The sequence below is a fragment of the Paramormyrops kingsleyae genome, chromosome 10 (genome assembly GCF_048594095.1).
Source record: "Paramormyrops kingsleyae isolate MSU_618 chromosome 10, PKINGS_0.4, whole genome shotgun sequence".
NCBI lineage: Eukaryota > Metazoa > Chordata > Actinopteri > Osteoglossiformes > Mormyridae > Paramormyrops > Paramormyrops kingsleyae.
The window spans coordinates 24,444,313-24,460,945 of NC_132806.1; the positions used below are offsets into that span (position 1 = coordinate 24,444,313).

Here is a 16,633-nt window from a genome sequence, read left to right on the forward strand (position 1 = left end):
TCATTTTGTGAAAATAAATGTAAATTGTGCAAGTCCAATAATGCACATTCAGTTTCTTTGTCAGATGCCAGGACGTATTTAATTACTGGATTTGTGCCAAGTTGTTCATAAAATATAGACAATCCGAGTGTGAAATCTCATTACGAAGCAAACCCTCGGAGATAGTAGAGGTTGGTCCGCACGGCATCCTACAAAAATGTAAACAAAATGTTGATCCTTTGTAACAAATTACAGTACTGGAGATACCAGATATATTATTATCTCTCAAAATAAAGCCACAGTAAAGAACATGAATATGTTTTTCTTATAACTGTTATAAAAATAGCCAGTCTTGTTGCATCTTAACTGTCTTTATAAGCAACGAGCTTTAATACAATGGAATGTATGCTTCCGTTCTACAAAATTATGCAAGATCATTGTAGTTTAACATTATAAATGTCATAATACAAGTATTATAAGACTTTGTGTTGTTTTCTGTCTCTCTCCAAATACTGTCTGACTGTCTTAAAGGTCTGCTGAATGTTTATCTTGCTGTATAAAAGATCCAAGACAATCCAGCGTGTTTCTAGGCTAAGAGGTGCCAGCTCTCATCACTGGCTGTTCTCATCCGTGGCCTATTACTGGCCCCCTGCAGGTTCAGGCGCACATTGCTGGTTGGCCCCGAGATTGGAGCAGAGTCAGCGTGCACCTTACCGTCACGGTCTCGCCTGGGGGCAAATGAAGAGGATGCCGCTGGGGTCACTTTAACAAGCGGTAGCGTGGGGTGAGCACAGGGGCGATCGTGTGTGGACGCGGAAACACAGACGCTCTGAGGCTGCATGGGGGATCTGTTGGGGGTGGGGGTGGTCCTGGGGGCAGGAGAGGTCCGGTGAAGGTGGGCGGGAAATCTCGATGAAGTGTGAGACAGACACCCAAGGGTCAAGTCGCCGTCTTCAGAAGTTTGTCCGTTTGGTTGCGTGAGAGGTGGAAGGCTGGGGGGGGGAGGGGGGGGCGGCGTTCGAGGCGGCCAGATTTATCATTCCGATTTGCGCTTGTCAGCAGAGGGTCCCCGGTGAAAAATGAAATTCCACTCGACTAGCTAACTATCTGCAAACGGGGAAGCTGCATAACGGCATGACGGAGGACCGCCGTGGAAACGCTCCGGAGGGATATCGCCGGAATATTGTGCGATGGCGATCTGTAATTGCACTCGTGACCTTCTGCGTTGTGAGCGTGTTTTCAGTTACATATCCACGATTTAGCTGCATCGACGAGTATTTTCCATATTAACCTCATCGACTGCTGAGCGGAGTTGTGTTTACAGCACATGTACTGCTTCTAATACTATTTCTTATGTCCTACTTTATTTATTTCCTACCCATGCTGTCTCTGAAAACCTGGACATCAATTAGTACTGTTTTTTAACACTAAACGGTGTTATCTTGCCGGTGTCAGAAATCACATTTCCCTAGTTACATAATTGGAGCCTCGGTGCTATTTTCAACGTGGTTAAATGACATCGTGTGGGATGGACAGAGACTGTGTCTGCTTTTCCCGTGATCTGCGTTTACAAGTGCATAGCATGGATGTAATTGCATTACGGCGTTACCGCATCTTTGTTCGGCCGAGCCGTTTAGGATGTTCTCTTGGCGTCTTTGTTTGCCAGTGCTAATGTGTATAACATGATCCCAGCTAAACAGTCAGCTGGGGGGGTAGAAATGCGATATCTGCTCTTCTGAGATGCTGGTGTTTGTCACAGTCAGGTTGCGGTGTGGGAGTCTTTGTAGTGCATGCACCTATGGAACACACTTATATATATTATTTTATTTTATTTTTGCAGCCATCTGTGCAGGATTTAAGAATTAATTGTTCACGTTAATATTTTTACATTAGCTTTCAGCTCAGGGGCACTGAGTAGTAGCTATTAGTGCCCCGGATTTAATTTTAGCATTAAATTAAATTTTAGTCTGTGCTCGTTGATGCATCCTCACCAGAGTCACATTTCATAATACGGATTTATATAGTTTTTTTATAAAAAATAAAAATAAAAATACTTTTACCCAAAGTCTGTACCTCAGACTTTTCTGGCTTTGTTATACATCAGATTTTATAACACTGGTTCTTCTCATGTATTGATGCACCCTTAGGCTGAGAGAAGACAGATCTGTGAAGATTATAAATCAGACCGCACAGTTTATTTGGCATTTATTTGTCATGTTGTGTTGCCGTGGGTAGCACGACGGCTAAGTGGGTAGAGCTGTCACCTCACGCCTTCCAGTTTGCCAGATCAGTTCATGTCCTGAATACCATGTGGACTTAGTTTGCGTGCTCTCTCTGTGTTTGCTTGGGGTTCCTCTGGCCATTTCCTCCCACAGCCCAAACAACCGTCGCTTATTCGAGTTGGCAAATCTGCGATATCTGTGGTGTGCGAATTTTTTGCAGTTCCTAGAATTAGTTCCTGGATCCTGGAATTAGATCACAGAGACCCTCATTTGATATGACTTGAAAATAGATGGATGGTGTCATAATAAAATTCCAAAAGGTATTTTATTTGCTATAATATTTCCTTGAGCGCACCTACTAAATTAACATAGTCACTCTGTGTCATATGAAATAGCAATAAGCTTCTCCACTTTCGCAGACTTAGTTAAATGGGTTTTTTTTTTTAATCCTGCTTGCTAGGAACATTATTTGTTTGAAGGTCATCTTGCCTCTAGACCCACACGATCAGGTTTGTTATAAGGTCTTCTTGATAATGCAGCTTGCAAGCCCCTGTATAATCTCCAAGCTGCAGCAGAGTCGCTGTTGAACACAGCCCTGTGCTCTCCTCCTCCTGGTTGGACCGGGAAGCACCAGGGAGGGATCAGAGTCCCTCGCGGAGGATAGCGTCGCTCTCTCAGGCATCGCTTTGTACGCCCCACAGAACGTAAAGGCCTCACTCCCCCGAAGCTAATCCGATTTGCAGGCTGGCTGAAACTCCCCTAAACACAAGGCCCATCCAGATGCATCACCAAATATATTACAGAAGCAGTTCTAATGCACTTCTTTCCCGGGCCGGCTCTAATAAATGGCTGCATGTACATGTTCAAGGTTGTGCGGAAAGATGGAAAAGTTTCACACAAATAATATGCATTTCGGAGAGATTATCTCAGCTTTATTCTTGTGGAATTACTCAAAATGGCTGCTTACAAATTAAACGTCTAAACCAACAAATTAAATGTCTAAACTAAATTTCGTAAGCTCCTTAAAAATGGTTTACTAGCTAAAAAACTGCGATCCTTTAATCCGTAGCATAGCCAGAGACAGGCGTCCTTGTGTTTCCTGTTTTTTTTTTTGTATCTCTAAAGAGTCCAACAATGAGGCAGACTTCATCAGCTAATAACTGGATGCTAATTAAATTAAGCAGGGAGGCGTCCTTCCTGTGTTACGTTCTGCAGAAGGTCCGAATGATGACTGAATACGATACTAGTCAGCAAATCCGGCCAAAGCAGGTGATGGTATCGTGTCGAATTGCGCCGCGTCATGAAATCGTACCATGTTCCAAAATGTGACCTGAAGCATGTATTTTGGTTATCTCCCTAGAGATAACGCATAACAGCGTTTTTTTCCCTTCAGATAGCTAAAAAAGAGCTTCTGCTCAAAGTGTCAGCAAATCCATGGCTTCTGTAAGTTAGGATGCCGTAATGAAAGATGTATTTCTGGGCATTTAAGTGTTTGTCTGTTTGATTTCTGAAACTGAAACTGGAGTTTTTTTAAAAACAAGGCACCCTTCTGTTTTTTAAATCCACCTCCCATGTATATTCCCAGAGGAATCATTGGGTGACTCAACAACCCCTTAAAAACCAGTGAAGTGGGATATGTATTTGTGTTTGTATGGGTGGGGGGGTATAATTCTTTACATAAAGTTCCGCATCTGTGTCCCTCTCGAGGGCAATACATTAAAAAAGAGACACAACAATTTGCATTATTAAATTATACAGCACATAACCATCATTCCTTTTCTCATCACTGCGTTGGTAATCGCGTTGTTACCAGCAAATTTAATTTGAGCGTTTCGTCGGCCATTTGTTTAAATGAGTGGAAACGCACAGTCATGCCAGAGAGGGCCTGAAAAGAACCCATTCCTGAACACCCCCTCCTGTGATCACTTCTTAAATCGTGACCCCCCCCCCCCCTTTTAATTATTATCATTACCATGTGTGATGTTACAGAGTAATTAGATGTTACATGTATTTTTTTTCGTCCAGCAATGGCAGCTTAAGCAACTGAAGGTTTACACAGAGCTCTCAAGTGTGACGCATTGACCGTGAGACACACGGATCGCAATCCCAGGAAGCGCTGGGGATGCCCAGAAGGGGATGCCACACTGAAGTAAGGGTCCCGTTATGTAGAATTAATGGATGATGCACGGAGTGGAGTTTTCCGCCGAGGTCATAGCTGTCCTGAGTTATGCAGAGTTAATAACCATATACAAGCCAATCATAAAATAGCATTTGTTGTTTCCAGGTAAATTCCTAAATAAGTTACATGTGATCCCGCTGCAAGCACGCTATTACATGGATGCGCACAGATGCCAGAAAATGTAGAAATGGAAGAGAAAGATTGGATCAGTTCGGTAGGCAGGGCTCTCAAGTCTGACGCATTGACCGTGAGACACACGTTTCGCTCCTAAAGTAATCTCTCTCCAAACTTGGCTCCTTCATGGCTTTAAACTTATCAAGTATTATTTATCTCATTTTTACATCTGCCAAATAAATACAAACAAGAGGAAATGATTTTGGAAAGCTGTAGGATATGACATTTATTGGGAGGAATCTGCACGATTGCTGAGAGATCGATACTTTGCACCATCACGCCTGAAGGGAGAGTGAGAAACACGATGGCAGGTTGGCGAGCGAGTGGGGGGGCTCAGAGCGGACAGAACTGCTGGTGGAGGAAAACATGGCTGAGCGTGGCGTCTCTGAAGGTATGGAGCAAAATACTCTCTGACAGCATGTCATGTACATACGTATAAAATGAAGAATTAAAACGTGCTTTGACAGATTTCATCGAAGACTTCTGAATTATTTCCACGAAAATGGTGCTGTGTTGTGATGTGAATGACCCAGCAGAGGAATAAACAAGAAATCTGCTTATGTTTTGCTAGAATTACTTGGCAGTGTGAATCTCACTGATTTTGGTAACACTTTACCTAAGGCCATGTTTTCAGTAATTTATAAACACATTCATAATGCATAATAATGCATTCATAAAGCATTATAAACATAGATATAAATATTTATAAAAACCCGTAATATATTATAGCTGTGTGCATTATGCATTATGACTGCCTTGTGAATCTATAATGCACTATAGATACTTTTATAATGCAGTACAAAGCATCCTTAATTTTTACACCAACCACTATAATGCATTATAAAGGTATCTATAATGCACAATAGATGAGAGCTTCATAAAGCATTCAAAATGCATAATACAGTTGCCCATAATGCATTATGTCTTTGATAAATATTTATAGACATGTATACAATGCTTTATGAATGCATTATAATGCATTAGGAATGTGTTTATAAATGACTAAAAACGTGGCCTTAAGGAAAATGTTACCGAGAATTCTAAGGCTATATATGCTGGATATGAACCGTGTGGAACTTCGACTTCCTCTTACAGCCGTAGAGCATTAAGCTTCCATTAACTGGTGCCTTTGGGTTTGGATTTTTATATATTTTTTGCACCAACTTCCTAGAACTTTTTGAATTCATTTCAGTTTCCTCACAACGCTTGGCTTGGATTGCGCGAAACAGAATGGGACCGTGAAATGTAAAATTGCAGGGGGAGAAATCTCAAAATCGTTGGGAGTGATTTGAACACTGGGGCATGTAATCACAGGTGTTAGCCCGTCCCACATGCGGTAATAGATTTTCCCTCGGCACTCACAGAGCCATTTGCGTGCTGCGTACTATGAGGTCTGCAATGAATCTGCTTTTATAGGAATGCGGGCAGGCTACGATTTTGGTGAGAGATACGGGTTTCAGCCAAACCAGTTGCGACCACTGCAGAAATGGCAGCGCTTGGGCTTATCTTCCAGCACAGAGATGGATCTTTAAAAAAAATGCATTTTATAAAGTCACGGAGGCAATTCTGTCTCCCGATAGCGACATATTTTAATGAGAAGGAGATTAGCAGTCACATTAATTACTGAGAAATAACTGTTGCATAGAATGAGATGGAGACACTAAGACAGGCACTCATTGTGAACGTGTCCCATCACAGATATTGATGGAAACTAGCCAAAGGCTTCGTTCAGTCTCATGAATTTAATTTGGTCCCATAAACTATTGCGGTCTTAGACTGGGGCACGTTAAATGGCATGAATTAAAGCAACATGCTCCTTGTAGTCATCTTGATTCACAGCTTCTAGCCTACTAACGAAACACGCCAAGGCAACAGGAAGTCATGGGAGCCCATATTTGAAATATTGTGTTTCAGGTGGGTCTAAGACGGTGATGGATATACTTGAAGTCACCCAGCAACCTGTCAGCGTCACTAAGGAGGCGTGACCTTTGAAATTCCGTTTCCGCGGCGCCGTTGTCATCTCCGATCCCCCTGGGAGGTCTTTGCCCGGCGCTGGTAGAAGGGGGTGGAGAGGTAAAAAAAGAATGACATCCAAATGGAGTGTGGCTTCCCGTAAAGCCTGTGACCGGAATGCCGTGACTCTGTCCCCCAGTGCCGTGGGCAGCATCTCGCAAGTGCCTGTTCATGATTACCCCCTGCTGGTATTCACTCCAGGCTCCTGTGTATGCGAGGGGGGGGGGGTAGGGTGCAGTGAGAGGTCGGGGTCACTCACTGGCAGACAGAGACTGGACCTGAGAGGGGGAGAAGGCCCGGGTTAACGGGAGAGGGTGTGGGGGGGGTCTGTCTGCCTTAATCTGTCTATGCCAGGTGGATGATGAAAGAGGTTGGAAGGAATATGGAACAGTCCACCTGTCCTCTTCAGGAGCCGTGCGGCCCCGTTGTGCCATCAATCTCCCCCCTCATCGCCCCTTAGCTTGCAGAATTCATTAGTGGCACAGAAAAGGTCAGTGTTTTCACTGCAGGGAAAGTCAAAACTGTTTGACTTTAGATGCAGTGGCCCAGAGACTTTTTGGAAGCCTACATCATACAAAATATTGCTTTGATGGGCATTTTTCTTATTTAGAGTTCAGGTGGAATAACTTTGTTTCTCTCCTGTTTGTGAATATGCATACCGTTGATCCTTATACTGTACACTTCATAAGTGCTTCATCATTGACTGAAGCGTTAATGAGCTGTGTAATGCGCACAGTTATTCGCTCTTTCCTCCAACAGTGTGTGTACTATTATTCTTAGGCTGGCCAGCAGGAATGTGTCACGTGTCAAGTGTAATTCATTTCTCGTCTATTTTTGACTATCTGAACTTGAGGGCTCTGAATTTTTGATCGTGTGGAAATAACCCTTGACTGTCCATGCATTGGGATAGTCTAAATGAGGACGTGCATTTTCCATAACCACTGTAGAAGGTCAGGGTCAGAAGGTCAGCTTGGAGCCAATCCCAGGAAGCACTGGGGATGCCCAGGAGGGGCTGCCAACGCATCACAGGGCACGCAGTAACACCCATTATGAGCAATTTGATGACAGTGATACATCTATGCATTTTTGTTTGGGAGGGAACCAGAATACCTGGAGAAAACAGGTGTGAACATGGATACAGCCCATAACTTTGGAAATATAAAGGACTAACAGCTGAGCCACCACACAAATCCATTTGACACATGCAGAATTTCGACAGATATCCATTGTTGAGAACAGAACGTTTTATCTTGTATTTGTTTGGTAATCAATCAGCTCTAGTGCTATATTCAGCACTATACCAATTCTGGCATATAGTTGAGTGTTAAAAGTTGACCAGCACTCATTTGTGGTAAAAATGATGTACTTGGAGATCATTAATCCTTCTGCATTTGCTACTGTATGATGTCGTCATTAAAGAAAATGCACGTCCTCATTATTACAAAATAGACTCATCGCCGTAAATTCAGTATATAATATGTCAGTTACAAATGCCTGTTGCCATTCTTTTAGATCTATAAGAATCATCTTCAGAGCTCCATGACATCAGACAAATCAGACCCTTTCACGATTTCTTTAATGACAACATCATTGTGTTTGTGTAATGCAAAAGCAGCCCTCTTCTTTAAAACAGATACCGACTAAATCTACCTAATCCTCAGACCATACCTCAGCCTTAGGATTTAAGTCGGTCGCCCCCCCCCCCCCTCCCACCAGGTATCGCCGTGGATAGGAGAGGCTTCGTCTACTTCGTCGATGGAACCATGATTCAGAAGATCAACGAGAAAGGCACGATAACAACCATAATTGGTTCTAATGGTCTCATGTCCACTCAGCCCCTGAGCTGCGATTCCCGCATGGATATCACCCAGGTGAGCCTTTTTCCTTATCCTGTTCCAGTCCAACTGATTGCTGACAGGCAAAAGTAGCATGCGATCTGACCAGTTATATCCTGCTAGGAGCTTATGTACCGTCCTGTCACTACAAATGCATTCTGCACCAACAGTTATGGAGGATCTGATACCTCCTTCATAGGATCTGATTCTCCTGGATGCAGTCATTCATTAATTATCATAGTTGCCTCAGGTAAAATCATCCACTGCATAGGTATATCTAACCATGGTATGTAAATGATCACAAATTGGATTTTATGTTCATATTCCGTGACACATCTCATTATTACTGGAGGTGGGAGTGATTAGCTAGATCATTTATGCTTTGCTTTATGGAAAGTTCAATGCAATGTCAGCAACACAGATTTTTTGTTGTTGTCGGAATCATAAAACATGGTGAGTTCATACAAAGTTCCTCTTCCAGAACATCATCACTTTGAGTTATCGCCACGTCCCACTGAATTGTCCCAGTTGCCTTTACACTCCCCTCTTGGGAAGTCGCGTTCCCAGAATAGGAAAGGCGGTTTGTCAGGGGAGGATCGCGACCCAGAATCTGGTCAGGACCGCGCTGCTCTGCCCAGGATGAGGTTAGCTAGACAGGCCGCCGTTTATGATGTGTCGGTGGAAAGATGGAAAACGCTGAGGCCGGGTAACCTTCAGAAGGACTCCGGAGAGGGGAGACGCCTGACCGTCACTCTCCGCCTGGGAAATGGAGCACATTGACCCATATTGGAGTCGCTTCTATCACGAAACGCGCAGGAGAAAAATTAACCGCCGCTCACCCATGAAGGCTTAACCTATCATCACCTTTCCGTTCACTTCCGAAGGAATCTTTCCGAGGAGTTAAAGCACCCTTTATCGAGTTGGTTTTTCTCAAAAAAAAAAAAAAAAATCAAACTTCATGTGCATTTTTAGCCACTTTTTATGGTTTCCTGGATCAGAAAGAGTCATGCCCTAGCTGCGTTATATCTGCGACAGTGATACCACTAGCAATAGTGGTACCGTCCAAACCCTCCTGTATTTACTGATGAAGGAGCCTGTTTGCCCTACATTCCTCGGTCGCCCCCCCCCACTCCGTGTGTATCCCAAACAAGCCCAATACCCACAGCACTGGGAGACTGAGTGAAGCCGACCCGTCGACGCAGCTCTCACGGATACATTACACCACCGGGAGCTCCGGTAAAACCACCGCCGTCTCAATCGTCCCCCAGCGTGCTGCAGACGTTACCAAGCATTGCTTTGCCCATTGTTAAGTCCTCTTACGCTTATCAAATCCCTACCAGTCTCATTCACTTTAAATGCATTCCCACGGCTTTCCCTGTTTATTCATTTTTTTCCTGGGATCCCTCCATGCCGTGTGCACAATAGTGTTCGGCGAAGTTAATGCCCAAACCAGGTGGATTACACTGCTCCTGTGGGCTACATTACATGGCCTGTAAGGGGCCCATTGCATTTGCCCAGAAGGCGCCTTATTCTGCTTGAGGGTGGACATTAGGACAGCAGCGCTCTTTGGTCTTTGTAACCTTCACTTTAGCCATGACCAATCAGAAACCTCTGTCCGATGACAGGGTTTTATTTCTGGACACCGATCCCTTCTTCCTCAAGGATTATTGGTTAGTTAGCATCGCTGCTGTTTATTAAGTTGGGATTTTCCTTGAAGTCTCTGTGGTCAGGACATGACACTCATTACTCCCTGTCACGGGCCTCCAACCCCCCCCCCCTACTGCTGCGTATGGCAGATGGGAGGGATGCATACGGTCCCAACGCCTGGCCCTTCAGATTATCCCCTGTCAAAACAGTAATGCATTATTAAGCACCCAAGGCGAGCACACGCGTGCGGCGTGGGGAGAAAGGAAGGTGAGGACGTTTCCAAAGGGGTTTCTCAGCACGCCATGTGTTTACCGGTCAGGGATGCAGGGACAGAAAGCGGCGTCGCGAAGAACCGCCGCGGGAATTCTTGGTGGCTCACTTCGGGAGGAAGGCCAGATCGCGGTCACGTCAGCCACGAGTGCAAATAGGGTCCCATCCTTCTAAATGAGATCCTGCCACAAGGTCTGAAATCGCCGGAAAAGGAATTAAAAATCCGATCGGCTGGGTGCCCTTGGAGCCGGGAGCCCGCGGATCCTCAGCTCTCTCACCGCCCGGCCCTGGGATATCCGTCCGGCCTCGCCACCTCTGATTGAAGCTGACGGCTCTCAGATAAAGTGCAAGGAAGAGCCTCTTCATGTATAAAAGTTTGATAAGCGGCACATAGGATAGTCGCTATGAAAGAAATCAGAGCCGTTAGAATGGCATATGAATAATGAATGAATAGGGTACAATGGCACATTTACATTTTTTTAAGACTCTGCCAGGGGGAGTCCAGCGCACAGTCCTGTCTGGGCTTTTAACAATGCGCTTGTACAGGTGAAAGCTTCTATTAGGGACTCCTATGGGTCTTTAAAGTCATACTCACACAGAGAATTGAATTTGATTCTCGGAACGTCCTTACATATGGTCAGTGCCTTATTTATCATATGAATTATTGAACGAGTGATGTTTTATAGATACCAGCGGCTATTCTTGAGTTAGGTATCACTCTTTTTTTCAAACAAGGCAGTCGAATTTGGCGCCAAGTTTGCAGAGTTGGGTAATTCCGGTCCAGAGAGTAAAAGTCCAGACCAAGATTTTCTTCCAAACAATCAGCTAAGCATAAAGAGTCACAGTCACAGAGTACTCAGCTGGTTGGTTGAAAGAAAATCCCGGACTGGACTTTTACTCTCTGGACCTGAATTATCCAACTCTGCAAGTTTATATGTAACAGTATGGGAGCTCAGATCCAGCACCGTGGTTTGGTACTGTACACCACTATCATTTCCATGCTGAAATAAGCTAAAGAAGATGAATAAGATGAGTAAAGGCTTGTTGGCAGTACTGGCTGTAAACTTCAGTAATGCATCTGAAGTAAATCCCATAGATGATTTTGTTTGCCACAGAAATAAGCACTCTCCATTTTTATTATTTGTCAAATGAATTTTCTCATTTTGTAATCATTTTGATAAATGATAGCATCTTTTCTAGAATATTATAACATCATAGCATTTACTGAAGGTGAGTGTAATATCCAGCAAGTGGTGTTGGTGCTTGTAGTTCTAAACTTCTCAAATCAATTTTTGCGCTTCTCTTGGAAAGGATGACAGGCAACTGGATGGAGGTGTAACTCCATTTTCACTTATTGTTTAGGTACGTCTGGAGTGGCCTACTGATCTGGCCGTTAATCCTATGGATAACTCCCTCTACATCCTGGACAACAACATCGTCATTCAGGTTTCGGAGGGAAATCAGGTCAGGATCATCGCGGGGCGTCCTATTCACTGCCAAGTCCCTGGGACGGACCACTACTTGGTGAGCAAGGCTGCCGCCCACTCCACATTGGAGGCGGCCAAAGCCATCGCGGTGTCACACCAGGGTGTGCTCTACATCGCCGAGACTGATGAGAGGAAGATCAACCGCATCCAGCAGGTCACCACCAATGGCGAGATTTCCATTGTCGCCGGGGCCCCAACAGAATGCGACTGCAAGATTGACCCTAACTGCGACTGCTTCTCAGGTATGATATAGGCTACAATCCCCTGTCTGTCCGCCCCACGGCAGTAAATATCACTGAGCAAGATCACCTGTATCTCACTCGGTAACTGTGAAGAACTCTTGTCTCCTAAAGGCCTTGTGCCATTTTCTTCTTGATTACATTCCAGCGTAGTGACTTAACTCAGTGGAGGAGCATCATCCCTTCTTCCTGGTGCACTATCTAGCAGAACAAGATGGGAGTTGTCTAACACCCAGTGGTCTCCGTGTTTTATCAAATAGTGCATTGTATCAAGTGCACTCAACAGTAAAGACCAGTATAATGCTGGTGATATAGCAAACACTTGAAAAGGATTAGTGGGCCATGTCATGCAAGGAATATTGGCAGATTTGTTACTTTCCAAGTAGAAGCCTCCAAAACAAATATACTTGAGAGAGAAGAACCTAAATAGAACTAGCTGTGGGGGGTTTCAAGAAATTGTCAATTTTCTCTGAGTTTGCTTCACGTTCCCTTGGAGACTATGTGGTATCCAGCATCTGTAGAGGTCTGTGTTTATTACCAGGATTTTCTGTCTTTGTCTACTTAGTCTTTGACTCCCCTTTTGGTAAGACTCAGGATAACGTGCTAACTTCAAGCGACATTACAGCCACAACCATCTCAAGACTTTTCTCCAAAGCCGTCACACACACGTGTAATATGATCACTGGGTGGATTCATTCACCTCCTTAGCAGAAAAGAGTATTCAACAGTTCAACAGTACTCAATGTGCGGTTAAACACGGTTGCTAATATTTATTAAAGTCTACTAAGTGGTAGTGTCTTACCTATTCACCCAATTTTTTAGCAAGAAATTACAAGATGTCATTTTGGAAAATTTAGGGGTCTGTATGCCTTAATATATTAATTCTAAGATATTTAAAAGCTATACTATATACTGAAATATTTTTGGCTGCAAGGCACTCTTCCCTGTTCTTACACGTGGTTACAATGTGATCCTATCAGTGTCGACTTCTGGCTGTAAAATGCATCACATTTTTAGATTGAAAATGGGGCGGGCGGGTGGCTCACATAGGCCATGAACCAATGGGGCGGAACAGTTACTCTTTGGCGGGCGGTACTTTGCATATTTCCCATCATGTCATGCTGTTAACAGATGATTACTCTCTTCAGAGGCTTTCATCTCCCATTTCCCTCTCTCCACAAATACACATTCTGTCCATCACCTCGCGTGGCTGGGACCGCCAGCGTCTGTCCCCCGTCGACTCATTGGCGCTACATGGCCGTCAATGCGCCGTGCCTCCCCCGGAGCTGACAACATCTAAAGATTGTCTCCCGTCGAGCAGGTCCTAAAGACCTTGTTGAGCAAAATGTGTTTTTCAAGTCACATATTTCCCAGTTATGCATAGGGCAGCCGTGCAGGGCCCGACCAGTGTGAGCCAGGGACTGAATGTGTTTATCGCCGTTTTTCTCTTCCCTGCAGGCGACGGCGGGTATGCCAGGGACGCCAGGCTGAAGGCACCCTCCTCGTTGGCAGTGTCCCCCGATGGCACACTCTACATCGCTGATCTGGGCAACATCCGCATCCGCGCCCTGAGCCCTAACCGGCCTCACCTGAACTCGGCCAGCATGTTCGAGATCGCCTCGTCGGTGGACCAGGAGCTCTACCTTTTCAGTCCCAACGGCACCCACCTCCACACCAAGAACCTCATCACGGGGGACTACATTCACAACTTCACGTATTCTTCTGACGGCCATGTCAGCACCGTCATCGGCAGCAACAGCAACTCCATCCACGTCCGGCGAGATGCCAACGGGGTGCCTCTCTGGTTGGTGGTGCCCGGTGGTCAGGTCTACTGGCTCACCATCAGCAACAATGGTGCCCTCAAGAGAGTCTCTGCCCAGGGTCATGACCTTGCTCAAGTCACATACCATGGAAACTCCGGTCTCCTAGCAACCAAGAGCAATGAAAACGGCTGGACTATGGTCTATGAGTATGAGCTTTTTGGTCTTCATTCTTTCAAAGTTAAATGTAACACTTCAGTGTACATTTCCTGAACTAGCTTAAATGATGCTTTTCTTACATGATAACATACAAGGATTTTTGGAGAAAAATATGTAAATGCAATCAAAATCTGTTAAAGATATTGTATAATTTAATTCTGATTAGCAAAAAATACGTTTTTTTAAGGCAGAAGTAAATCAGCTGGGAAATGAAGTTACCAGCAGACCTCGTATCGACTACGTTGTTTCAGTGACCTTTATTTCACCCCAATTTATCACTGCAAGGGCAACTTAGTTTTAAATTTTAGCTTTTAAATAAAACAGATGTATTTACATGTTTATAGCAGGCAAATTAAGGGGTTTCTTCAGGAAGTCGTTTGTCTCCTTTCATCCCATATCTTTACATTATTAATATATGTATACTTTTTTAATTGTCAGAAGTAGCTTTTCTCATTTTTCTGTTATTTTGCAACAATGCAAATGACATTTAATATTGCTTTGGTTTATTTAGAAGAATTCCGAAGACAGAATAGTCAAGCCCAGTGTACTTCATCCATTTGGTTACATCAGTATAACATGAGTGCCCCCTTGTGGCTCGGGTGTAGAATTTCAGGGAGGCGCCATGAAGCAGCTCTGGCAGTATCTGTATTTAGCAACATTTCCGGAAGGCAGCCACAAGATTTCTTTCAATTAGCCCTGCAACTGAAGAGTGTTATTCGCCTCTTTTAATTATTTTAATTAACAGTGGGTTAAAATTGGAGGAGTGCTAAAATGTATCAGGCTTTCTATCAAGTATCATATTGCATTTTTCTATTATTAGCAGAGGTTTGTAGAGTTATATTTTATATTTTTTACTTGAAATATATTACAGTCACAGACACAATATGTGTTTACTCCTTGCGACTGATTTTCATAACCTCATACCAAGCTTATTTAAATCAACCATTTTATGAAGTTTCTTCAATATCCACCCACCTCCTGGTTTCTCCTTGATGACTTTGTGTTAAATATGTTCAACTTAAAGTTCTTTAAATGAACCTGATCTACTGCGCCCTCCCCCCACCCCCACACCCCCATTCAGGTATAACACTGAAGGTCATCTTATCAATGTCACCTATCCTACGGGAGAAGTGATCAGTTTCCATGGTAACATGGAGAAGTCCGTAAAAGTGGAAGTAGACACCTCAAACAGTGAGAACTTCACTACGGCGACCAACTTTTCAGCCACCAAAACGATTTACACATTGCGTCAAGGTATGTATGCCTCTGTGGTTTTTTTTCACTCCTATTTAAACGTCACATCCTTACACATGATAAATGATAATGTGTACGTAAGTTGAACTAAATTAATTTTATGATTTGGGAATTCAGGATTCTTTATCTAATGTATGTCTGTGTCTAAGGTACTCTAAGGTCATTTTTTTGTGTGTCTAGGGATTTAGCAGATTTATTATTTAAATTACTGATAAACACAGACTTCATCCATCCACTGATCTTTCAACCACTTTTCCTGAGTCATAAGAGGTAGGCGGTGTACAAAAACAGTGAACACACTCGCACACCATGAGCAATTTCAAGACCTCGATTCTCCTTCATCTTTGGGCCTTCAAACATTCGAGCTCCACGCGCAGCGGGAGCGAGAACCAGCAGCTCTACCCAGTGAGTCACCACGCCACCCTACAACGTTACCGCTGAAATCAAAGCGTACAACTCATTCCTTGTGCTGTGTACAAACCATGGAAGTGGTACCAGAGCCAAAAAGGAAGAAGAAGAAGAAGATGGCTGGCCAAGGAGATGAGCAAGAATCAGGAGGTCACAGTGAAAGGGACCTTCATCCATAAGGCAGGAAGTGGTTATCTTGATAATGTGGTTATCTTGATGATGTTAACTCACGTACACTCCATGGTGATAAAAAACAACACCTTTAACGTGCTCACTTATTCCCACCCTCAACGTCTTCCAACGATGCATGGCCCACTGGTGTGATACTGAGAAGCCCTAGGTGTCAAACCAAACCATCTCTTATATGCCGCCTGCAGTGAAAACCTTCACCAGCTCACCAAAGGGGAAACCAGTGGTGACTATCTTCTACTGTGCAAAAATCATACGCAGTCAAAAGGAAGTGATGTTTAAAGATGTCTATGCAGTAAATGAATGTTTGCGCAAAAGGAAAACCATCTGAATATCAGAATATACAGAAGCAGTAATATGATTTTTAAGAATTTCTTGTGTTCTCCAAATTGTTGCTGAGAACCTGATGGATGAAGATTTGGATTGAGGAGTACAGCTATGGTCCCTAAGCCGCTCCTTGGGGCTTTCTCCACCCTTCAATGTATTCGTTAAACTTCAGCAACTACTCATTTAGTTCATCAGCTTAATTAATCAGTTAACTTCACGACGTACGAGTTACCTAAAAAGGTTTACTGGTGGATGAGTTTGACAAGTACATTGGTGCATTGGATGGTGACTGCAAATACGGGGGTGACTTAAGGAGAGGTTTTGAAATGGCTAAGCTGAACACAGACATAACATAAATATAATCGTATTTCCCATTGGTTGCTTAAAACTTATATTAACCCAATGACAAAATATCTGCAATTCTTCTACAC

General features: G+C 43.8%; 1 protein-coding gene across 8 annotated transcripts in view; it reads left to right on the forward strand.

Moving 5' to 3' along the window:
* LOC111855497 (teneurin-1-like) overlaps positions 1–16,633 on the forward strand; it is a 365,325-nt gene that overhangs the window by 333,392 nt on the left and 15,300 nt on the right. For all 8 annotated transcript variants that reach the window (XM_072717559.1, XM_072717557.1, XM_072717558.1 and 5 more), the window contains 4 exons: positions 8,284–8,438; positions 11,682–12,048; positions 13,504–14,014; positions 15,106–15,278. In XM_072717559.1, coding sequence (XP_072573660.1) covers positions 8,284–8,438; positions 11,682–12,048; positions 13,504–14,014; positions 15,106–15,278 — 1,206 coding nt within the window. The remainder of the gene's footprint in view (positions 1–8,283; positions 8,439–11,681; positions 12,049–13,503; positions 14,015–15,105; positions 15,279–16,633) is intronic.